This window comes from Oncorhynchus keta, chromosome 3, assembly GCF_023373465.1.
Source record: "Oncorhynchus keta strain PuntledgeMale-10-30-2019 chromosome 3, Oket_V2, whole genome shotgun sequence".
NCBI classification, from domain to species: domain Eukaryota; kingdom Metazoa; phylum Chordata; class Actinopteri; order Salmoniformes; family Salmonidae; genus Oncorhynchus; species Oncorhynchus keta.
Window position 1 is genome coordinate 13,150,256 of NC_068423.1, and position 20,639 is coordinate 13,170,894.

The 20,639-nt window shown below is 43.2% G+C and overlaps 1 protein-coding gene across 7 annotated transcripts in view; it reads left to right on the forward strand.

The window, feature by feature from the left end:
- LOC118366967 (src kinase-associated phosphoprotein 1-like) overlaps positions 1-20,639 on the forward strand; it is a 35,683-nt gene that overhangs the window by 13,798 nt on the left and 1,246 nt on the right. For 3 of the 7 annotated variants that reach the window (XR_008088212.1, XM_035749853.2, XM_035749866.2), the window contains exons 5-12: positions 2,855-2,935; positions 3,013-3,096; positions 3,172-3,296; positions 3,405-3,468; positions 4,249-4,452; positions 5,045-5,098; positions 5,454-5,578; positions 18,277-18,380. Coding sequence is in view for 6 of the 7 variants with exons in the window: in XM_035749853.2 (XP_035605746.1) it covers positions 2,855-2,935; positions 3,013-3,096; positions 3,172-3,296; positions 3,405-3,468; positions 4,249-4,452; positions 5,045-5,098; positions 5,454-5,578; positions 18,277-18,369 (830 nt within the window). In the remaining variant the exon portion in view is untranslated. Of the gene's footprint in view, positions 1-2,854; positions 2,936-3,012; positions 3,097-3,171; positions 3,297-3,404; positions 3,469-4,248; positions 4,453-5,044; positions 5,099-5,453; positions 5,579-18,276; positions 18,381-19,020; positions 20,453-20,639 lie in introns of those variants that run through there. The other 4 variants (XM_035749884.2, XM_035749893.2, XM_035749844.2 and 1 more) reach the window with 3 other exon arrangements.

The following is a 20,639-nucleotide window of genomic DNA, read 5'->3' on the forward strand; positions in this document are numbered from 1 at the left end:
ACAAGAAGACACAGTTGTGGCGCGGCGTGTTTGGTTTTGTTCTTAGGATGTCAAGGTCTGGTTCAAAGGGGATGGATTCCAGGCCTCTTTCCCTGTCATCAGTGGTCTGAATGAAAGGTCACCCAGACTAGTATAAATGGGTTTTAAACGGCTTCTGCACTCCAAACCAAAGGAGGCCACGTGTTCCCCCATCCTCCCTCCTTGGTAACTAGGTCGAAGAAAGATGAATTGAGAATCAGGATTGAGCTTTGTTTTGCCATGTTCAGGAGGACAGGCACCTTGGTTGAATTCCAGTCAACTGTGGAATCCTACATGTAATCCTAAAGTGAGACAAGGAATGGCCATTTAAGATGTAGTGGATGTTTAAATGCCCTTAATTTACACTGCTACACTTGTGACATGGTACGACTCTCTGTAGCACATTTGTTAGATCCCGGGTCAGTTAATAGCACACACCTAAAGGCCTCTGAGGTGCATAGTCAATGTATGACTGAAGCTCCAGGCCAGGGAGCCATACAGAGACCCATACTGGTCATTCCCCGTATCTGCTGCATTGCTCATCTGCAGCACAACAGCAATAGCAGCAGAAATGCTGTAAATGTATTGATCCCAGTTTCCCCAAAGCTGCAGTGGTGTATTTGATTCCGGGCCTGCCGCAGTGTGGCCTGTTACTACTCTCTGGGCAGGAGAGAACCATCTTCAACATGGAGCCCATGACAAATACCCATGACAAATATCCATGACAAATACAGAATTCGCTCAAAACTGAAGGCGCAATCCACTGTATTTAACCATGGAAATAGGTCTGGGAATATGGCTGAATATAAACAGTGTAATTATTCCCTTCGCAAGGTAATCAAACAAGTGAAATGCCAGTACAGGGACAAGTTGGAGTAGCAATTCAACGGCTCAGACACAAGACGTATGTGGCAGGGTCTACAGGAAATCATGGACTACAAAAAGAAAACCAGCCACGTCACGGACACCGACGCCACGCTTCCAGACAAACTAAACATATTCTTTGCCTGCTTTGAGGATAATACGGTGCCACCGTCGCAGCCCGCTAACAAGGACTGCACCACCCCTTCTCCGTGGCTGACGTCAGTAAAACATTTAAACGTGTTAACTCTCACAAGGCTGCTGGCCCAGACGGCATCCCTAGCCGCATCCTCAGAGCATGCACAGACAAGCTAGGTGGTGTGTTTACGGACATATTCAATTGCTCCCTATCCCAGTCTGTTGTCCCCACATGCTTCAAGATGGCTACCATTGATCCTGTGCCCAAGAAGGGAAAGATAACTGAACTGAATGTCTACCGCCCGTAGCACTCACTTCTGTCATCATAAAGGGCTTTGAGAGACTAGTCAAGAATCATATCACCTCCACCTTACCTGTCACCCTAGACCCACTTCAGTTTGCATACCGCCCCAACAGGTCCACAGACGACACAATCGCCACCACACTGCACACTGCCCTGTTCCATCTGGACAAAAGGAATACCTATGTAAGAATGCTGTTCATTGACTACAGCTCAGCATTCAACACCATAGTACCTTCCAAGCTCATCATCAAGCTGGAGGCCCTGGGTCTCAACCCCGCCCTGTGCAACTGGTTCCTGGACTTTCTGATGGGCCTCCCCCAGGTGGGTAAGGTAGGAAACAACATCTCCACTTCACTGACCCTCAACACTGGGGCCCCACAATGGTGCGTGCTCAGCCCCCTCCTGTACTCCCTGTTCACCCACGACTGCGTGGCCATGCACGCCTCCAACTCAATCATCAAGTTTGCAGATGACACAACAGTGATTATCAACAATGACGAGACAGCCTACAGGGAGGAGGTGAGGGCACTCTGAGTGAGGTGTCAGGAAAACAACCTCCCACTCGACATCAAAGGAGATGATCATGGACTTCAGAAAACAGCAGAGGGAGCACCCCCATCCACATTGACGGGACAGCAGTGGAGAAGGTGGAAAGTTTTAAGTTCCTCGGCGTACAAATCACAGACGAACTGAAATGGTCCACCCACACAGACAATGTGGTGAAGAAGGCGCAACAGCGTCTCTTCAACCTCAGGAGGCTGAAGAAATTTGGCTTGTCACCCAAAACGCTGACAAACCTTTACAGATGCACAATCGAGAGCATCCTGTCGTGCTGTATCACAGCCTGGTACGGCAACTGCACCGCCCTCAACCGCAAGGCTCTCCAGACGGTGGTGCGGTCTGCACAATGCATCACCAGGGGCAATCTACCTGCCCCCCATGACACCTACACCACCCGATGTAACAGGAAGGCCCAAAAGATCATCAAGGACAAGAACCACCCGAGCCACTACCTGTTCACACCGCTACCATCTAGAAGGTGAGGTCAGTACAGGTGCATCAAAGCTGGGACCGAGAGACTGAAAAACAGCTTCTATCTCAAGACCATCAGACTGCTAAACAGCAATCACTAACTCGGAGAGGCTGCTGCCTACATTGAGACCCAATCACTGGCCACTTTAATAAATGGATCACTAGTCACTTTGTACAATGCCACTCTAAATAATGCCACTTTAATAATGTTTACATATCTTACATTACTCATATCACATGTATATACTGTATTTTATACCGCTCAGCCATCGCTCATCCATATACTTACATGTACATATTCTCATTCACCCCTTTAGATTTGTGTGTATTAGGTAGTTGTTGAGGAATTGTTAGATTACTTGTTCTATATTACTGTACTGTCGGAACTAGAAGTACAAGCATTTCGCTACACTCGCAATAAAATCTGCTAACCAGGTGTATGTGACCAATAACATTTGATTTGATGATTTTGTTTACATCCTACTTTGTGATCTTCCACAGACTTTGAGGAGATCCAAATGGTGGCAGCCCAGGATCTCAGCAACATCTTGAAACAAGGCTACCTGGAGAAGAAACGACAAGGTCGTAAGATTACGGAGTCAGATATGTCACGTTGAGGGCTCATTCAAATGCTTGTTTTCATTCTGTTTTCCATGCAGATCACAGCTTCTTCAGCTTAGAATGGCAAAAGCGATGGTGTGTCCTCAAAAACACAATATTCTACTACTTTGGGAGTGACAAAGGTTGGTTTGAACCGCTCACATCACACTAAGGCACATTTGGGTGAGGAGATTGAGTTAACACGGTTCTTCCTTCAGACAAGCAGCAGAAGGGCGCCTTCTATATCAAGGGTTACAGTGCAGAGATGGTGGCCAACCTACGTAAAGACTCCAAGAAAAAAGCCTGCTTTGAGCTGAGTTCCCCTGGCCGACACTCCTTCCAGGTGGGTGTGCAGTACAAAAGCAATACAAGGGACTCCTCACAGTGATGTTTCGTAGCATACCAGTCTTACCTAACGATCATGTTGTATGATGGTGGCTATCCTCCCCAGTTCACTGCTAGCAGTGTGCGAGAAGCCAGGGAATGGGTGGACCAGATCAACTTTGTCCTGAAAGGTATGTCAACATATTTCCAAATCTATTTCAAAGACACAGTAGTAGAAAAGGATATAGTGATGGTTGTGTACGTTTTCTTGTCCTCTGTTAGATTGGTATTGCCTCACTGACTTTTTGGCCTGAAAGGGCAGGAAATAAACCATTTATATCCATTCCCAACTATATCCATCCCCAAACTGACCAACCAGACGCCTCCCGAACCTCCTCATCCACCACATCACAAGGAATTCATGTCACGCAGGCCACACCCCCAACCGATTTCCCCCTTACGGGAAATGTATTGGTAGACGTTCTGGTTATCCTCGAGCGGCATTGATTTTTTTCCCTGGCCAATGGTGTATCACAGAGGACCCGATACCCTGTGTTGCAGTGCCCAGTCGCCAGCAATCACAGCGCTGAGAAAGGCAGGCTGCACCGGCTGCTCTGAAATGGGCTGACTTGCGGGAAGTAACAGACACCACATCATTTGTCTTGTCCACTTTTACTACTATACAAGACTCAGATATACAGGGAGTTTTTCTTCCTGTTTGCTGTTGGTTTATGCTGGGTGAATTTGAGATTGCTCACTTCCTTTCCCCCCCGGCTGGTCATCAAAGGTGTCCACAAATGTCCATCAGAATGACTAGATATTTCACAGATCTTTTGAAAATACAATAAAATGGGGAAGTTGGATGCCATCTACTACTCTGGGTCCTATGGGTACTCAAGGGGATGTGACTCATACTGTGCTCTGCACAGAGATTCTGCTCATTATTTATGCCGTGTCTGTGTTCTATGCAGATTTGAGTTCCAGCTTTATCCCCTTTGAGGATGAGACCTATGATGACATTGAGGGGGTGACGGGGGTGGCCAGCCGTCCCCCTTGGCCCGCCCCCTTCCCGGTCCTGCCCCAGCAGGTCAAAGCCTCTCTCAGTAGCCAGGAGGAAGGGAAGCCCAGCCAGTGGGAAGAACAGGAAGAGGATGATATCTACGAGGTGCTCCCAGGTATGAGAACAGACACAGACACACGTTCCCATAACCCCGTGGAGGTGTATCACTATCACTGTAACTCAAAGACTAATTACACATTATAAATCATGTTATCCTAATAAGAGGTGTCAGAGGTGTGGCTGTTGTTATAGAGGAAGTACAGGACTGTCCCACAGGCAGGTGGGTGGCTAAATGGGTCCCGAGAACGACCAAAGGGGGTGACTTCTCCGTGTCATCATCCATACCTCTATTTGAGATACAACAAGGTTATGTTTCCCCTTTGCTGAAATCATTGGTAGGAGAGAAATATGACTTGCCAATTGTCTTTTCACAAACGAAAGCCATCTGGGATGGGTACAGAGTAGACCCTGGCCACAGATGGTGTAACAAATGACAGTTTTTCTTCACTTTCTCACCCTGTCACCAATAAATCTCTCTCCCCTTCTTTGGTTGCTCTCAGATTTTCTTAAAAGGCACTGGAGGGCCAAGGGAGGTGGTGGGAAGACAGGCTGTACCCTACATCTCCACAACACAGAAAGTGTATTATTTTGTTTCACGAATGTTTTTTAAAATGTCCCGCCTCTTTTGTTTTCATTCTGTTTTCCAGAGGATGACATTCCAGGATCCATTGAGGAGATTAGTGAGAAGAGCACGAAACCAGGTTTGAATCCCACTCACAGCATTCACTGACCAGCAAAATAGGAAAAAGTTTTAAAACATTAAAAAAAAAACATTTTGGATGACCCTTCAAAGATCTGTATCAACTTTTCCTCTTTCACAAAGCCATCTTTGTCAGAATTTGCCAGCTGTTTATGTTAATACAAGATAGATGAGGGCAAGAAGGACATATGATATCAGCAAGCTGCTGTTCTATAGAGGAGGTATGTAGGTGTGTCTTTCAGATAAATATAGTTATTGATAGTACTCACTATTCAAGTTATTCAAAGTGTTTTGATATTTAGACTTTCGATTCAAGTGTAATATTTTAGGTAACAGCATTGTGTGTTTTTGCTCAGTGTGGTCCATAGACTATGCCAATTACTACCAGGGCTTGTGGGACTGTGAGGCAGACGAGACTGATGAGCTGGCCTTCCAAAGAGGTGACCTCATCTACATCGTCAGTAAGGTCAGCATCAACAAGGCCAGTCACAGTTCCTTCATGCACTTCATCAACATGCTATATACAGGTAATTGCCCAAATAATGGAAACACTTGAGTAAACAAGGGATAGAAAGTATATTGAAAGCAGATGCTTCCACACAGGTGTGGTTTCTGAGTTAAACCATGCTTAGGGTTATGTATAAAAATGCTGGGCTGGCCATTATTTTGCCTACTATGGCCATGCTCCCATAGGAAAACAATATCCCCATCGAAAGGGCATGAGAGGTCACTGAATGTTTTGATGAGCATAAAAATGATGTAAACCATATGCCATGGCCATCTCAGTCACCAGATCTCAACCCATTTGAACACTTATGGGATATTCTGAAGCGTTTGCAGAGACAGTGTTTTCCGCCACCATCCACAAAACACCAAATTATGGAATTTCTTGTGCAAGAATGGCGTTGCTTCGCTCCATTAGACTTCCAGAAACTTGTAGAATCCATGCCAAGGTGCCTTATTAAGACAATTCATGGTGTTTCCTTTATTTTGGTAGTTACGTGTAGATTCTATTCTATTCTATACAATTCTGTTTTATTCTATTCTAATCAATGCTATTCTATTCCGACCCCTCAATTGTCTATCCTTGAGCCACTGGGGGAGAAATGCCCATCAGATCTTCTATAATGGGATTGGGGTTCATTACTGAGTCTGTATCTGTATCATGAGGGTTAATTGAGAGAGCAGCCATGCAAAACCCCTGCTGTGTTGAACACAAACTGCAGGTGAAGCATCCTCCATCTCAGCTCTTTTCCCTCAATCTATTTCCCTGTGTTTTATGGCCATTGTGTAGAAACATGCAGTATATCTACGTGTTACAGCCACTCTACTGGAAATCAATGTGTTGCAATTTGGGCATTGCCGCCCTCTAAGCTTTTCAGGACCTTGTTTGCAGATTGAAGCAGTATTGGAAGGCTTGGATTTGTGTGTCATCATATATCCTGTTTTTTACAGTATGCATAAGCGGTACTATTTGACATGTTGTAGAAAGAGTTAAGGATCATTTCCAGTCTTCCAGTGGAATAGTTAATTAACTCTTAGTTGAACAAGGTGGTCTCCTCTGCAGTGTCAGATTAAGAAGTTTCTTTAACAAACCTAACACAATGGTACATCTAGGACAGGGGGTGTGTCTGAAATATTTGTTGCTATATTCATAGCTGGCGATGGAGCGAAAGGGCTGGGTTTTGATGAAAAAATACATTTTAGGTGTGAGGAGGGCTTGGCCACGCACTGGCCAATCGACGTGTGTCATGACTTAATACCGCATGCTGCTGTCTCAAGTTCTGGAGGTTATTGACGGTCTTTGCGTTGTCATCATCACCAATTCTGCTGGGGGCACAGAAATATTCTAAAACCAGTACATTGTGGATTGATACTACAGTTTATTAAATAGCATAGGCTACAGTAACAAGTAATAGTAAGAGTTTTTAAAAAAACATCCAGTTTTTGCTCAAAATGTTTGGAGTGTTGGCAGTCAACGTTGTAATTGGCTTCAACGGGTATAAGCCTACAGGTCTTTACACATCGCACTTCTCCTCAAATAAAAATACTAGGCTCTTGTAAATGGTACTGTATGTGTGAGGCATGTTCTCAATAAGCAAGATATAGCCTAGGCCAACAGTTGATATGGCATTATATAACTGAATCATTTAAACATGTTTGGAGCAGCCCGCCTTTGGTAACCAGATGAGAGGTGCTCTATGGAAATGGGGATGGATATTTGAACAAGAGAAATGAAATTAAATGGATAAAATAATGTACAATAGGCTACAACAAAAAAGGGGATGTCAGCTCAATGTTTTTCTGCTCCCAAACTTAATCTTTTAAAGGCCCAGTGCAGTCAAAATTATATTTTTACTTTGTTTTGTATGCTATTGTACAACAGGTGATGAAACTAACACTGTAAAAGTGTGAGAGAAAAAAATGGATCAGTGTTTTTTCCTGATAGTTGCTGGTTGAAAATACAACTTACACAGGATCTTCTAATCAGCCTCATTTGCATGGGCTGGAGTTTCAGCTTGCCTGGTGGCATCGCCAGGCTGTTAATTGGTTAATTAGACCAATAATAAAGATAGTTCCAAACCTTTATGCCAATAAGAGCCAGTATGAAGTTTTCCCTCCCCACTCAGACCACTCCCAGACAGTCCTAGCAAAATTCTTCCTTGAGAAATACACTACATTACCAAAAGTATGTGCACCTGCTCATCGAACATCTCATACCAAAATCATGAGCATTAATATGGAGTTAGTCCCCCCTGTGCTGTTTTAACATCCTACACTCTTCTGGGAAAGTGTTCCACTAGATGTTGGAACATTGCTGCCGGGACTTGCTTCCATTCAGCTACAAAATAATCGTTGAGGTCAGGCACTAATGTTGGGTGATTAGGCCTGACTCGCAGTCGGTGTTCCAGTTCATCCCAAAGGTGTTCGATAGGGTTGAGGTTAGAGCTCTGTGTAGGCCAGCCAAGTTCTCCCACACTGATCTCGACAAACCATTTCTGTATGGACCTCGCTTTGTGCACGTGGGCATTGTCATGCGGAAACAGAAAAGGGCCTTCCCCAAACTGTTGCCACAAAGTTGGAAGCACAGAATCGTCTACAATGTCATTGTATGCTATAGCGTTAACATTTCCTTTCACTGGAACTAAGGGGCCTAGCCTGAACCATGAAAAACAGCCCCAGACCATTATTTCTCCCCCACCAAACTTTATAGTTGGCACTATAAATTGGGGCAGGTAGCGTTCTCCTGGCATCAGGCAAAACCCAGATTTGTCCGTCGGACTGCCAGATGGTGACGCGTGATTCATCACTCCATAGAACACGTTTCCACTGCTCCAGAGTCCAATGGCGGCGAGCTTTACACCACTTCAGCCGACGCTTGGCATTGCGCATGGTGATCTTAGGCTTGTGTGCGGCTGCTCATCCATGGAAACCCATTTCATGAAGCTCCGGGCGAATGTTGCTGACGTTGCTAGTGGGTGTTGCTACAGAGGATAGACCATTTTTAACCACTTCAGCACTCCACGGTCCTGTTCTGTGAGCTTGTGTGGCCTACCACTTTGCGGCTGACCCGTTGTTTCTCAATAACAGCACTAACATTTGACCTGGGTGGCTGTAGCAGGGCAGAAATTTGACGAACTGACTTGTTGGAAAGGTGGCATCCTATAACGGTGCCACGTGGACTGTCACTGAGCTCTTCAGTAAGGCCATTCTCTTGCCAATGTTTGTCTATGGAGAATGCATGGCTGTATGCTTGATTTTATACACCTGTCAGCAACGGTGTGGCTGAAACAGCCAAATCCACTAATTTGAAAGGGGTCCACAAACTTTTGCATATATATATATACATAGAGTGTCGTGTTTTTTTGCTAAAAAGCTATTTTTGTCCATTTTAATGGAAAACTATTACCCCAAAATGATGTGATATTGACATAAACATGTCTGCATTGGGCCTTTAATAAAGCTTTGGTGATTTATTTCAAAGCAGTCTCAGGAGCCAAAGCCTTTATCGATAGGTATGGCTTCTAGTAGGCCTACTTGGTGAATGCATTGGGCAGGACAAAAAAAACAGCCTTCATTGAGGGGAGGCTATGCTTGATTTTTCAACAAATGATGCGAAATGGAAAAAAATGAATATATATTTACGAGGGTTACAAAAAGCACATCTCCTCTCTTTTTCCATGAGCATATGGGCACTGTGCGTCACGGGTAGATAGGTAGCACTTCCGCAGGACAAAATCCTTACCATAACCAACATGTTACCTCTAAGATCAGCCTTTGTTTGGTCTTAAATATCCCCACCAACACTTCCTGAAATTGACACTTTTTAAGCACACACCTCAGGTATTGCCACCCCTCCCACCTCAGCGCAAGCGAGCTGATATATGACAGGTAAACTACCAATCCTGGTGCAAGGGTTGTAAAATAGCAGAGCGCCGGCTTTAACAGGTTGAAATTGCTAACAAGCGTGGTTTAACACCAGCCAAAAATAGAGCCCTATGGGTACTAGTTTATAAGCGAATGTCAAAACAATCCATTACATTTTTCATAGAAGAAGAATAAAGCCACCTGCTATGAATCTATTGGAGGTGTATCAGGAAGAGGTTACCAGAGTTCTACAGTATTACCTTTCGGTGTAGGTGTTGGGTTACCTACCTTTCACTGTAACAGACCAACTCTTGGTTGGTTGTAGCTGTACTGTCTGGTACACAGCTTTAGTGACACAGATTACTCTTGTTTTGTCAAGCTTTTCCCCTTAGTCTTCATAATAACACGATAGTCTACAGAGCATTATAACAGTCCCTTGATGGATTAAAAGTGAGAGCCTCATTGTAATTAATTTAGAGGCAATTCCTTCCTCTCTGTTTCTGAATGGAAGGTTTTGGTTTAGTGTGACATGAGTCCACTCGTGCCCCATTCAGTGTCATAACCTTGTATCATATTTCCCTCATGAATGACATTAATGACATGATTAGGACACTACATGGCAATCGTGTGTTTTAATGAGCCTTATGGGAGGGGAATCCCTGTTCCCTCTGGTTCAACAGTGGAGCAGACTATTTAGTTGAACGGGGGTTTCCCTGACCTCGAGGAATGAAATACAGGCCCTTGGCTGCAGCTCAAGCCTTGCTCTAACTGGGAAACACAGACATAAAATGGCCATATAAAACTAAGGCCCATAAATTCTCCTGAACCGAGGCTTAGGGTGCTGGGGGGAGGCTGAGTGTATGGGCTCTATGTCAACACTGACCATAATTACAAGGTAGAAAGGACACGCTCTAAGTGCTAAATCAATGGTGCTAACAAACTGTTATTTTTAAGCTGCGATTTGATTGACTACCGGAGTGCAGACCAGGCTAGGGGCTAGCCACAGGCACTGTGTTGTATGGCTGTGAACTGAGTAGAACATGACGATTATACAAAGAGCCCACATCAATCATTATTGATCTAGCGAGAACTTACTGTAAAGAGGTGCATTTTCTGTGTGTGAGGAGAGAGTGAGAGAGTGTGTGTGTGTGTGTGTGTGTGTGTGTGTGTGTGTGTGTGTGTGTGTGTGTGTGTGTGTGTGTGTGTGTGTGTGTGTGTGTGTGTGTGTGTGTGTGTGTGTGTGTGTGTGTGTGTGTGTGTGTGTGTGTGTCAGTGGGAAAGTAAATATATGAGTAAAGCCACAACTCGTATTCATTCCATTCATTTTACTAGATTAATCTGGCAGAGTCTGCCGCTGGGTTCACGGATGATGAACTTGGTTCCCAGTCTCCCGTCCACAAAGAAACACATAGCAACTATCTTGTCTTTGCACTGGACTTTTATTGCTGAGAGCTTACACTGTCTTCTATAGCTTTTGGCTTTGCAATGACATTTTAGAGTGTGGGATTTTTGTTGTTGTTATAGATTCTCCTGATAAAGATCCATACTATTTTACGCTTTACCATTTTTATATCATTTTTGGATATACTATACTAACTACTGGATAGAGCCTACTTATTCATATGAAAATGCGAACTGTTTTGAGTTCTCATTACGAAGAACTGACAGGTTGGGCCTGTTTATTGTACATGTACAATATATCATGAATTTGCAGACAAAATGTCTGCAATTAGTAAATCTTTGCTCTCCTAACATCCGTATTGCTTATATTGACTCCTAAGCATGTTTCTCACTACTCCATTGGGTTGTCCTGCATTCCAGGACTATAATTTATGTAGCTAGCTGGAATCAGAAGACAGCTCCACAGGTCAGCTGCCACATTCCGGTATTCCCAGAGGCACTCTTGTAGAATGGCAGGGTTGGAGTGGGGAGAGATTTACGATGTAAACCCATCCAGGCTCCTTTAAACTTTAGCAAACACTGCAATCTCTCTCTCTCTCTCTCTCTCTCTCTCTCTCTCTCTCTCTCTCTCTCTCTCTCTCTCTATCTATCTATCTATCTATCTATCTATCTATCTATCTATCTATCTATCTATCTATCTATCTATCTATCTATCTACCCCTCTCTCTGATCTCTCTTCCCCACTCTGCTCTGTCCACCCGGGGAGTGCACCTCACAAGCAGAGAGAGAGCTAGGGGGCAGGAGAGAGGCCCTCATTGTCGCCAACCAAGGAGGGCCTATAGCAGCACCTAGATCTTCTGCACTCATTCTGTCAGACCTGGGCCCTGACAGTAAATCTCAGTAAGAAAAAAATAATGGTGTTCCAAAAAAGGTCCAGTTGCCAGGACCACAAATACAAATTCCATCTAGACACCGTTGCCCTAGAGCACACAAAAAAACTATACATATCTCGGCCTAAACATCAGCACCACAGGTAACTTCCACAAAGCTGTGAACAATCTGAGAGACAAGGCAAGAAGGGCTTTCTATGCCATCAAAAGGAACATAAAATTCAACATACCAATTAGGATCTGGCTAAAAATACTTGAATCCGTTATAGAACCCATTGCACTTTATGGTTGTGTTGTCTGGGGTCCGCTCACCAACCAATAATTCACAAAATGGGACAAACACCAAATTGAGACTCTGCATGCAGAATTCTGCAAAAATATCCTCAGTGTACAATGTAAAACACCAAATAATGCATGCAGAGCAGAATTAGGCCGATACCCGCTAATTATCAAAATCCAGAAAAGAGCTGTTACATTCTACAACCACCTAAAAGGAAGTGATTCCCAAACCTTCCATAACAAAGCCATCACCTACAGAGAAATTAACCAGGAGAAGAGCCCCTAAGCAAGCTGGTCCTGAGGCTCTGTTCACAAACACACCCCACAGAGCCCCAGGAAAGCAACACAATTAGACCCAACCAAATCATGAGAAAACAAAAAGATAATTACTTGACACATTGGAAGGAATTGACAAAAAACAGAGCAAACTAGAACGCTATTTGGCCCTAAAACAGAGAATACACAGTGGCAGAATACCTGACCACTATGACTGACCCAAAATTAAGGAAATCTTTGACTATGTACAGACTCAGTGAGCATAGCCTTGCTATTGAGAAAGGCCGCCAAAGGCAGACCTGGCTGTCAAGAGAAGACAGGCTATGTGCACACTTCCTAACCTCCTGCCAAATGTATGACCATATTAGAGACACATATTTCCCTCAGATTACACAGACCCACAAAGAATTCTAAAACAAAGCCAATGTTGATAAACTGCCATATCTATTGGGTGAAATACCATAGTGTGCCATCACAGCAGCAAGATTTGTGACCTGTTGCCACAAGAAAAGGGCAACCAGTGAAGAACAAACACCATTGTAAATACAACCTATATTTATGTTTATATATTTTTCCTTTTGTACTTTTAACTATTTGCACATCATTACAAGACTGTATATATACATAATATGACATTTGGAATGCCTTTATTATTTTTGGAACTTTTGTAAGTGTAATGTTTACAGTTAATTGTTTATTATCTATTTCACTTGCATTGGCAATGTTAACATATGTTCCCTATGCCAACAAAGCCCATAAATTGAAATTAGAGAGCAAGAGAGAGAGAAACTGTTCCATGCCGGCCTCCTCCAGTCTTCAATGGCTCGTTAGCGCCATCAAGAACATGGACACTGGGGACATCTAGTGGCTGACTTTAGTGCGAAACTAACTGATAATACTGAGAACGTTTCACAGTTGACAACACACACACACTCTTGAGACTGATTTACGCTAGTAGGCTATGTTCCACTCTTAAATCAACATGAACTTTACCCTAAGTAAATGGCTATCAATTATGTTGAAGTTTGCATCTAGAGGAAAAAAAACACAAACACAATTTAGAATTGATTAAGTTAATTAAAAGCCCTTATTAATGCAATTAAAGCAGAACTAACTGATTTGATTATTCTCATTACATCTATCTTGTTGTAAATTTAGAGAAAATTAATCAAATCAAATTGTATTTGTCACATGCGCCGAATACAACAGGTGTAGACCGTACAGTGAAATGCTTACTTACAAGCTCTTAACTAACATTGCAGTTTTAAGAAAAATACCTAAAAAAAATAAAGAAATAAAAGTAACAAATAATTAAAGAGCAGCAGTAAAATAACAATAGCAAGGCTATACACATGGAATTGTAGCCTACCTAAGTTATATTCCTCTGTATTACATTTTATTTGATTCGTGTACGGAATATGGGAGTATCTTATTTCCATAGGGCCATATTCTCATATCCTCAACTGCCTCAAACCCATGGCAACCCCAGTTGGCCCATTGCCCGTAGGTCCCACCATGTGAATGTGGTGGAAGAAAAGGGAGAGGGAGGAAAAACAATCAGATGGAAAAGTCAAGCAAGAAAGACACAAAGGAAGAACCTTTTATCCCTTTGTGTGACCTTATATATAATTTTCTCTGTCACACATCCCTTTAAATTCCCTCGCTGCTTTTGTGGCTATAGACAGGGAAAGACGTCTTATTTTACCACCCAAAGTAGCAGGGGGAGAGAGAGCAGAGTCTGGGGTTTGGGGTCACGTAGGAGGCAGCGGTCATCTACCGGTCAACTACAGTAAGGTCATTATTCAGGCCCAGCCAATAGCCCAGAACTGTGCCTGAGCAACCCCTATCCATTCTGCCTAATTATTATAAATGAGGGGCGGCGTAAACAGCTATCATTACAGACACTCAGTGGCATACACAAATCCACTTTAAATTGCTATTAAGTTAAAGAGCCATCCTGTAATCCCAAAACGGCTTTAGAAGAGAAGCGGCTTGTTTATTTTTTAAATTATTTTTGATTTGCTCCTTCATATTTTAGACGGCTCTGATGCGCAGTCATCTCCCGACTTTGAATCCCTCGCACTGATTAAATTACTAGATTGCCTGTTTATTACAGGGATCAAAACATTTTGAAGATTTTTTACAAATAAATCACCAACTCTAAAAAACAATGTGTCCAAATCTCTAAACAGGCATTGCTGGAATTTATTTTGAATATTCATATTTATCAAAATAAGTATATTTTTCCCCAAAAAAAAGTTCGGATACGTGTGTGTACAACAATATTTCCAGAACACGTAAGGAAGTCCAGTCCACCTGTGTGAGCAAAATTCTTCGACTCGATATGGTGTTGAATATATCAGGAGCTGATGTTTGTTTGACGTGTCTGTTTCTTTGTTAGGGTGGCTAGTGGAGAGAGACGCAGTACTGCAGTGTGTGCCTCATGACTTCCCTTGTGGATGAGAGCGAAACAGAGAGAGGGAGAGGGAGCTAGAGAGAGAAAGAAGGGAGGGAGATGGAGGGTGGCGGTGAGGAGGGAGAGATTGTAACACCCAGGCGGCGGGTTCAGCGGCAGGGCAATGAGAGACTTCCTGTGCTCCATCACGCCCAAGGCCTGCTCCAGTCAGCTGGTAGCGGAGTGCAGATGCCTCATGTGTCAGTCTTATTAGCAATCCTCCTGCGTACGTGTGTGAATGTCTGTTTGCTTGCGCGTCCGTGTCTATGTGTTGTTTATACATCAAGATAAATAGTAAAAAGGCAGAATATGACTATGGAGCGTGAGCAGAACCTGATGTTCTACCAAAGGATTGAATGCATAGCTCGAGGAGGAGTTAGGGAATAGGGTAATGTAGCTGTCACGGTGACCTGGCAGGCATACAAAGTGCTCCTTCTCCTGCATGAGAGACAGTCAAACCAACCTTCTCCCTCTTCAGGCATCGTTAGCAGTCAATCTGTCCTCCTGCCACCATTAGCCAGACCCTTGAGTGGTAAATAAACGATGCTGCTGGTGTACTGCAGGTGTTGTCATGGCAACTTGCTCACTCCCTCTCTTTCTTAGCTCTGCCCACGTTCATTTGCTCCCTCTCGGTGAAGGAGTCAAAGGGAGGTCAACGAGTCAACGCACCGCCACAATATGGCGCTGTTTTGTCCTCCCTCACCTCCTCCCAACACACAGTAGCTGATAAGATACACATTCAGGGCACTCAAACACGGGCAGACTTAGCGATTTGGAGGCCCCAGGCAGAGTCTGAGCCCGATCCAACATCACAGAAATGTAAGCCCGAACCGGAAAAAAATAGAGATTTCTACAAAAATAGGCCTGTTGATGGTGTTGAGAACAATGCCACAGAGGCGGGCGGCAGCGGAGCGAGGAGAACATGAAACAGCCCTTGTCTTGGAAAAGTGAGGAGGCAAACTCAATATTGGAATAATTAGAATAAAGTAGGCTAATGCAATTGAAAGCATGTATCAAATTGTTGCGTATAGGCCAACTGAAACTCCCAAAGTCATATCCAATCATTATACTAAAATGGAGGTAATACCCGTGTGTGGTCAACCAGATGAAAATGTCAGCACTGTTTTGAGTGGCAAAGCGCCGTCGACTGCTTTGAGACAAGCGTGGGGAACTCGTCTTGATAAGTCAATTAGTGTCAGATTTGAGTTTTCCCTGAATGTCTGTTTGCATATTTGGTTAGCCTACAATTACCATGGGAAAATGTTAGCTAATGTTGAAGTGTTGTCTCTATTCTGTTATATATAATGATCAGAACATTCTGCTAGCATGTTATGTAAGTTTAACAAGTGGATTTTGCTATTCATTCGCGTTGTAGCCTGGCCTACTCCCGATTTGTCTGATAATCAATGTGATTTTGTTTCACTGAATCTCAGTCTGTATATTCGCTTAACTGCTCTCTGGCTGGGCAAATAAGTGGAGGTGGTAGTTAATTTATTTGTTTGCTCATCTATCACCGATCAGAAACATTTAGCATGCAATAATTCATGTAATAATAATTATTGTAGCCGAAATCAATTGTATTATTTTGCTCATGACTGAGGTATAGGCTATAGTAAGGCTTTATATAATCAACTGCCGAGCTGTGAGAGTCCTGTTTTATCTAGCTTAACCAGACGAGGCTGGTGGGAGGAGCTATAGGAGGACAGCTCATTGTAATGGCTGTATTGGAGTCAATGGTACGGAGTCAAACACGTTGTTTCCATTTGTTTGATGTGTTTTGTACCATTCCATTGATTCCATCTGTCCTCCTGTAGCTCCTCCCATCAGCCTCCTCTAATCTTAATGTAACTTACTTCAACATATCATTCATGTCATTCATAGGCAGCTGTTATGAGATAAAAAAAATACATATATTTTGTTACTAGTATTTTGGGGGTTTATTATGCCCAGTTCATGAGGCCCCTGATGATGTGAGGCCTGAGGGAAATTCCTCTTCTGCCTAATGGTAAGTACACCACTGCACAGAAAACATCATGAAGGGCCTCTTGATTATTTTAAAATTGAAGAACAATGTCTTGGTATGGAAATGGCATGGCACCCTTGGTGCCCACAGAAAGGTGTTATCCATAATACTGTATTTTCTCCTGAGAATTAAAGATCATTCTATCCAAAATTCAGGTACGCATTACACCAAATGAAAGGGGGGGAATCTGTAGGAGGTAGGAGAGATTGAAGTTAGGGCATTGTCATAAGAATACATTTAGTCCCTGTGCTTCTCTCTATACGAGACCTCCCCTTCCAGCAGGCGTACTCTGGATGAACCCGTAGTAAGCAGCGAAGAAGATGGAGTTGGCACGCTTGACAGACCTTCGCTGCCATTGGAACACTGGCGATGTAGCTGTTGTATTAAAATGGCGGCGCCGATAATCAAAAAGAGCTTTCTCAGGGAGGACGTTGGACTGTCTGGCTGCACAGATGGGCCGGGGAGATGGATACAACTTTCTGTCACTGGGGTTGGAGGAATGGATCTGTGACAGCCCCGTGGGAGAGAAACTGTTTCGTTCCTACTCTCTGATGCCCCAATCTGTCTGTTTCTCTCCTTTTATAGATTACTATTCAAGCTAGATTTCCACAATAAAACTTGTTTTTATGACTTCAGGTATTAGGGCCATGTTTTAGAAATGCACACATGTAATAGAACATGTACCTTCCCAGAAGAAAATGTGTATATTTGCTTCAGTTGTCTTAAAATCAGCAAGCACATTAATTAGCCATTGTGAGTGGAGTACTCCACCTTCAATTAACCTGTCATTCCGTTGAATCAGGGCTCTGTGTGGGCGAGCAGACAGAATGAAAATGTTCTCTCTGTTCGCCACATCTGGATGGATAACCAGCTTATCATAGCTAAATTCACTTGCTCTAAGAACATGTCAGGCCTGGGCCATCACTCTGCTCAGTGAGCTCTAACTGGTCTATACATCATCTCTGTCCAGCCACCGGACATTAGGAGTAGGTCTGTTTCTCATTCTTTTGGCTCTGTAGTGAGGTGTCAGAGCTCTGTATTAGAGGATGTGGGATCTATCACAGCAGTGCCCAGAGAGACAGCCAGGAGAGGGGGCAAAGATTTGACAAACATGCATTATAAATGTAAACCCCATACAAATGGACTGATCGATATAAGCTAGCCTTGGGGTTTCAGATGCTGTACCCCAATAAGGACAACACAAGGTAGCAAGGGCCATTTTGAGGCAATGCTAAATACTGTTATAAATCTATGATGACACAGGGAGAATCACATTTGCATACTCCTCACGTTCTCTCCTCAAAACCCATTGGAGGAGAAGTTCAGAGGGAAAGGACCTCCTGGCTTTCTCCTCCAGTGGATTTTGAGGAGGCGGTGAGGAAAGGAGAGAGGACGCAAGGAGAATGCAATTGAGATTCTCCTATGGTATACTGTGCATCGTTGTGCTTGTTCCTCCTCCTCACCCTGCTTGTGTCGCTCTGTTCCAGGAGTATAACATCAATGGCTGGTGGGTCGGAGAGCTAAACGGAACCGTCGGTATTGTCCCTAAAGACTTCCTCCATCCTGCCTACATCCTCTGAGCTCCCAAGAGGTACTGGAGCACTCTCATATTGTTACGATTACAGACTGATATAATGGGCTAATGTACCTTACAGGCCTCCTGACACCCATTGAGATAACCATTGAAATAGCAGGAGAGGTGTATATTCACAGCGGTGGACTGGCCATTTAAGACATCTGGTGGCTGAAAGTAGAACTGCAATTACTGCATAGACCCAAGGTGTGTCACTTTATCAGCAATGCTTAATTATAGCATCATTGACATAATTGAATTGGGAAATATGACTCCTTATTAACTATACGCCAGATAAAACATACAGTATCATACTGCACTACTACAGGAAATATGTTATTTGACCCTGCTGGTCATCTATAAACATTTGAACATCTTGGCCATGTTCTGTTATAATCTCCACCCGGCACAGCCAGGAGAGGACTGGCTCACAGCCTGGTTCCTCTCTAGGTTTTTTCCTAGGTTCTGGCCTTTCTAGGGAGTTTTTCCTGGCCACCGTGCTTCTACACCTGCATTGCTTGCAGTTTTGGGTTTTAAGCTGGGTTTCTGTACAGCACTTTGAGATATCAGCCGATGTAAGAAGGGCTTTATAAATACATTTGATTTGACTATGTTTCTCTCTGACAGTTTCTCTTTGTATTGTGCCTTACTTCCACAGTTGAGTGATGTGACTGACTACATTCTCAATCCCCAACACCGAACACTTCGAGATTGATGACAGATTGACCTTTTTTATTATTTTGTAATATAGCGTTATGCTGTTAGTGTCATTGTTGTTGTATGTTTTTGTAAAGATATGCTTCATTTCCATGCATAAATTACATTACCATGGTTCTTCTGAGGCATTTGGTGTATACATCAAATTCTGGATAATGCTGACGTCACAAAAAGGTTTCCTCTGTTCAATTGTTTCCAATGAACTGGTGCCTTCAACAGCCTTGTGTCTGAGGCTACAGTGCTTCTTATTTTGATGCTGACTTCAAATATGTAGGCCACAAGGGGTCAGGCATGCTCCCTGGTGCGATTTAGTTATTTTTCAATGAAGTGTTTGAAATTGTAATACCTGATCATTTGCAATAAGAAAACATATTTATTTTTTTATTTGAGCCTGTAAAAATATTGTTAGATATTTAAATTCCACAATATGATGTACATAAGAACTTGTTTGACTGTGCATATGAAGGTCTATGGCAATATAAATGTCTGGAAACGAAAGAAACACCTATTTTGGCGAGGTGCTGGCTAATATAAATGTCTAAATGTCATGCACTAAAATACTCAGATGCAAAGTACAGGTGGGGGAAAACTACAGTGCCCTCCACTGATATTGGCACCCTTGGTAAATATGAGCAAAACTGGCTGTGAAAGGAATGTCTTTGTTTATCCTCTTGGTCTTTCATTCAAAATATTCACAAAAATCTAACCTTTAATTAAAGTAAAATAATTGAAAATAAGAAAATAAATTCATAAAACATATTTTTCTAAAATATATGTGTGCCTCAATTATTGGAACCCCTTCATTCAATAATTTGTGCAACCTCCATTTGACAAGATAACTGCTCTGAGTCTTCTCCTATAATGCATAATGAGGTTGGAGAACACATGTTAAGGGATCAGAATCTCTCCAGATCCTTCAGATTCCGTGGTCCATGCTTGTGGACCCTCTTCAGCTGACACGGCAAGGTTTTCTATGGGGTTTAGGTTGTGGATTGGGATGGCCATGGCAAAACCTTGATTCTGTGGTCAGTGAACCTTTTTTGTGTTGATTTTGAGGTGTGCTTTGGATCGTTGTCCTGCAGGATGATCCAACCACGGCCCAGTTTAAGCTTTCTAGCAGAGGCAGTCAGGTTTTGATTTAATATTCTTTACATTTAACCTTTATTTAACTAGGTAAGTCAGTTAAGAACAAATTCTTATTTTACAATGATGGCTTACCCCAGCCAAAACCTCCCCTAGCACAGATGACACTGGGCCAATTGTGCGCCGCCCTATGGGACTCCCGATCATGGCCGGTTGGGATACAGCCCGGGATCTGTTGTGACGCCTCTAGCAAACTGTAGGTGCTTGGGTTTGTTTGATCACAGCAAATGCCTTTTTTCTATGGCAACCATCCCAAACAACTTGTGGTTATGTAGGTGGTGATCGTGGTTTTGGAGAATTTCTGACCCCAAGACCCAACTAACGTCTACAATTCTCCAGCTGTGATCCTTGGAGATTTTTTGGCCACTCGAACCATCCTCCTCACTGTGTTTGGGGTCAATATAGACATGCGTCCTC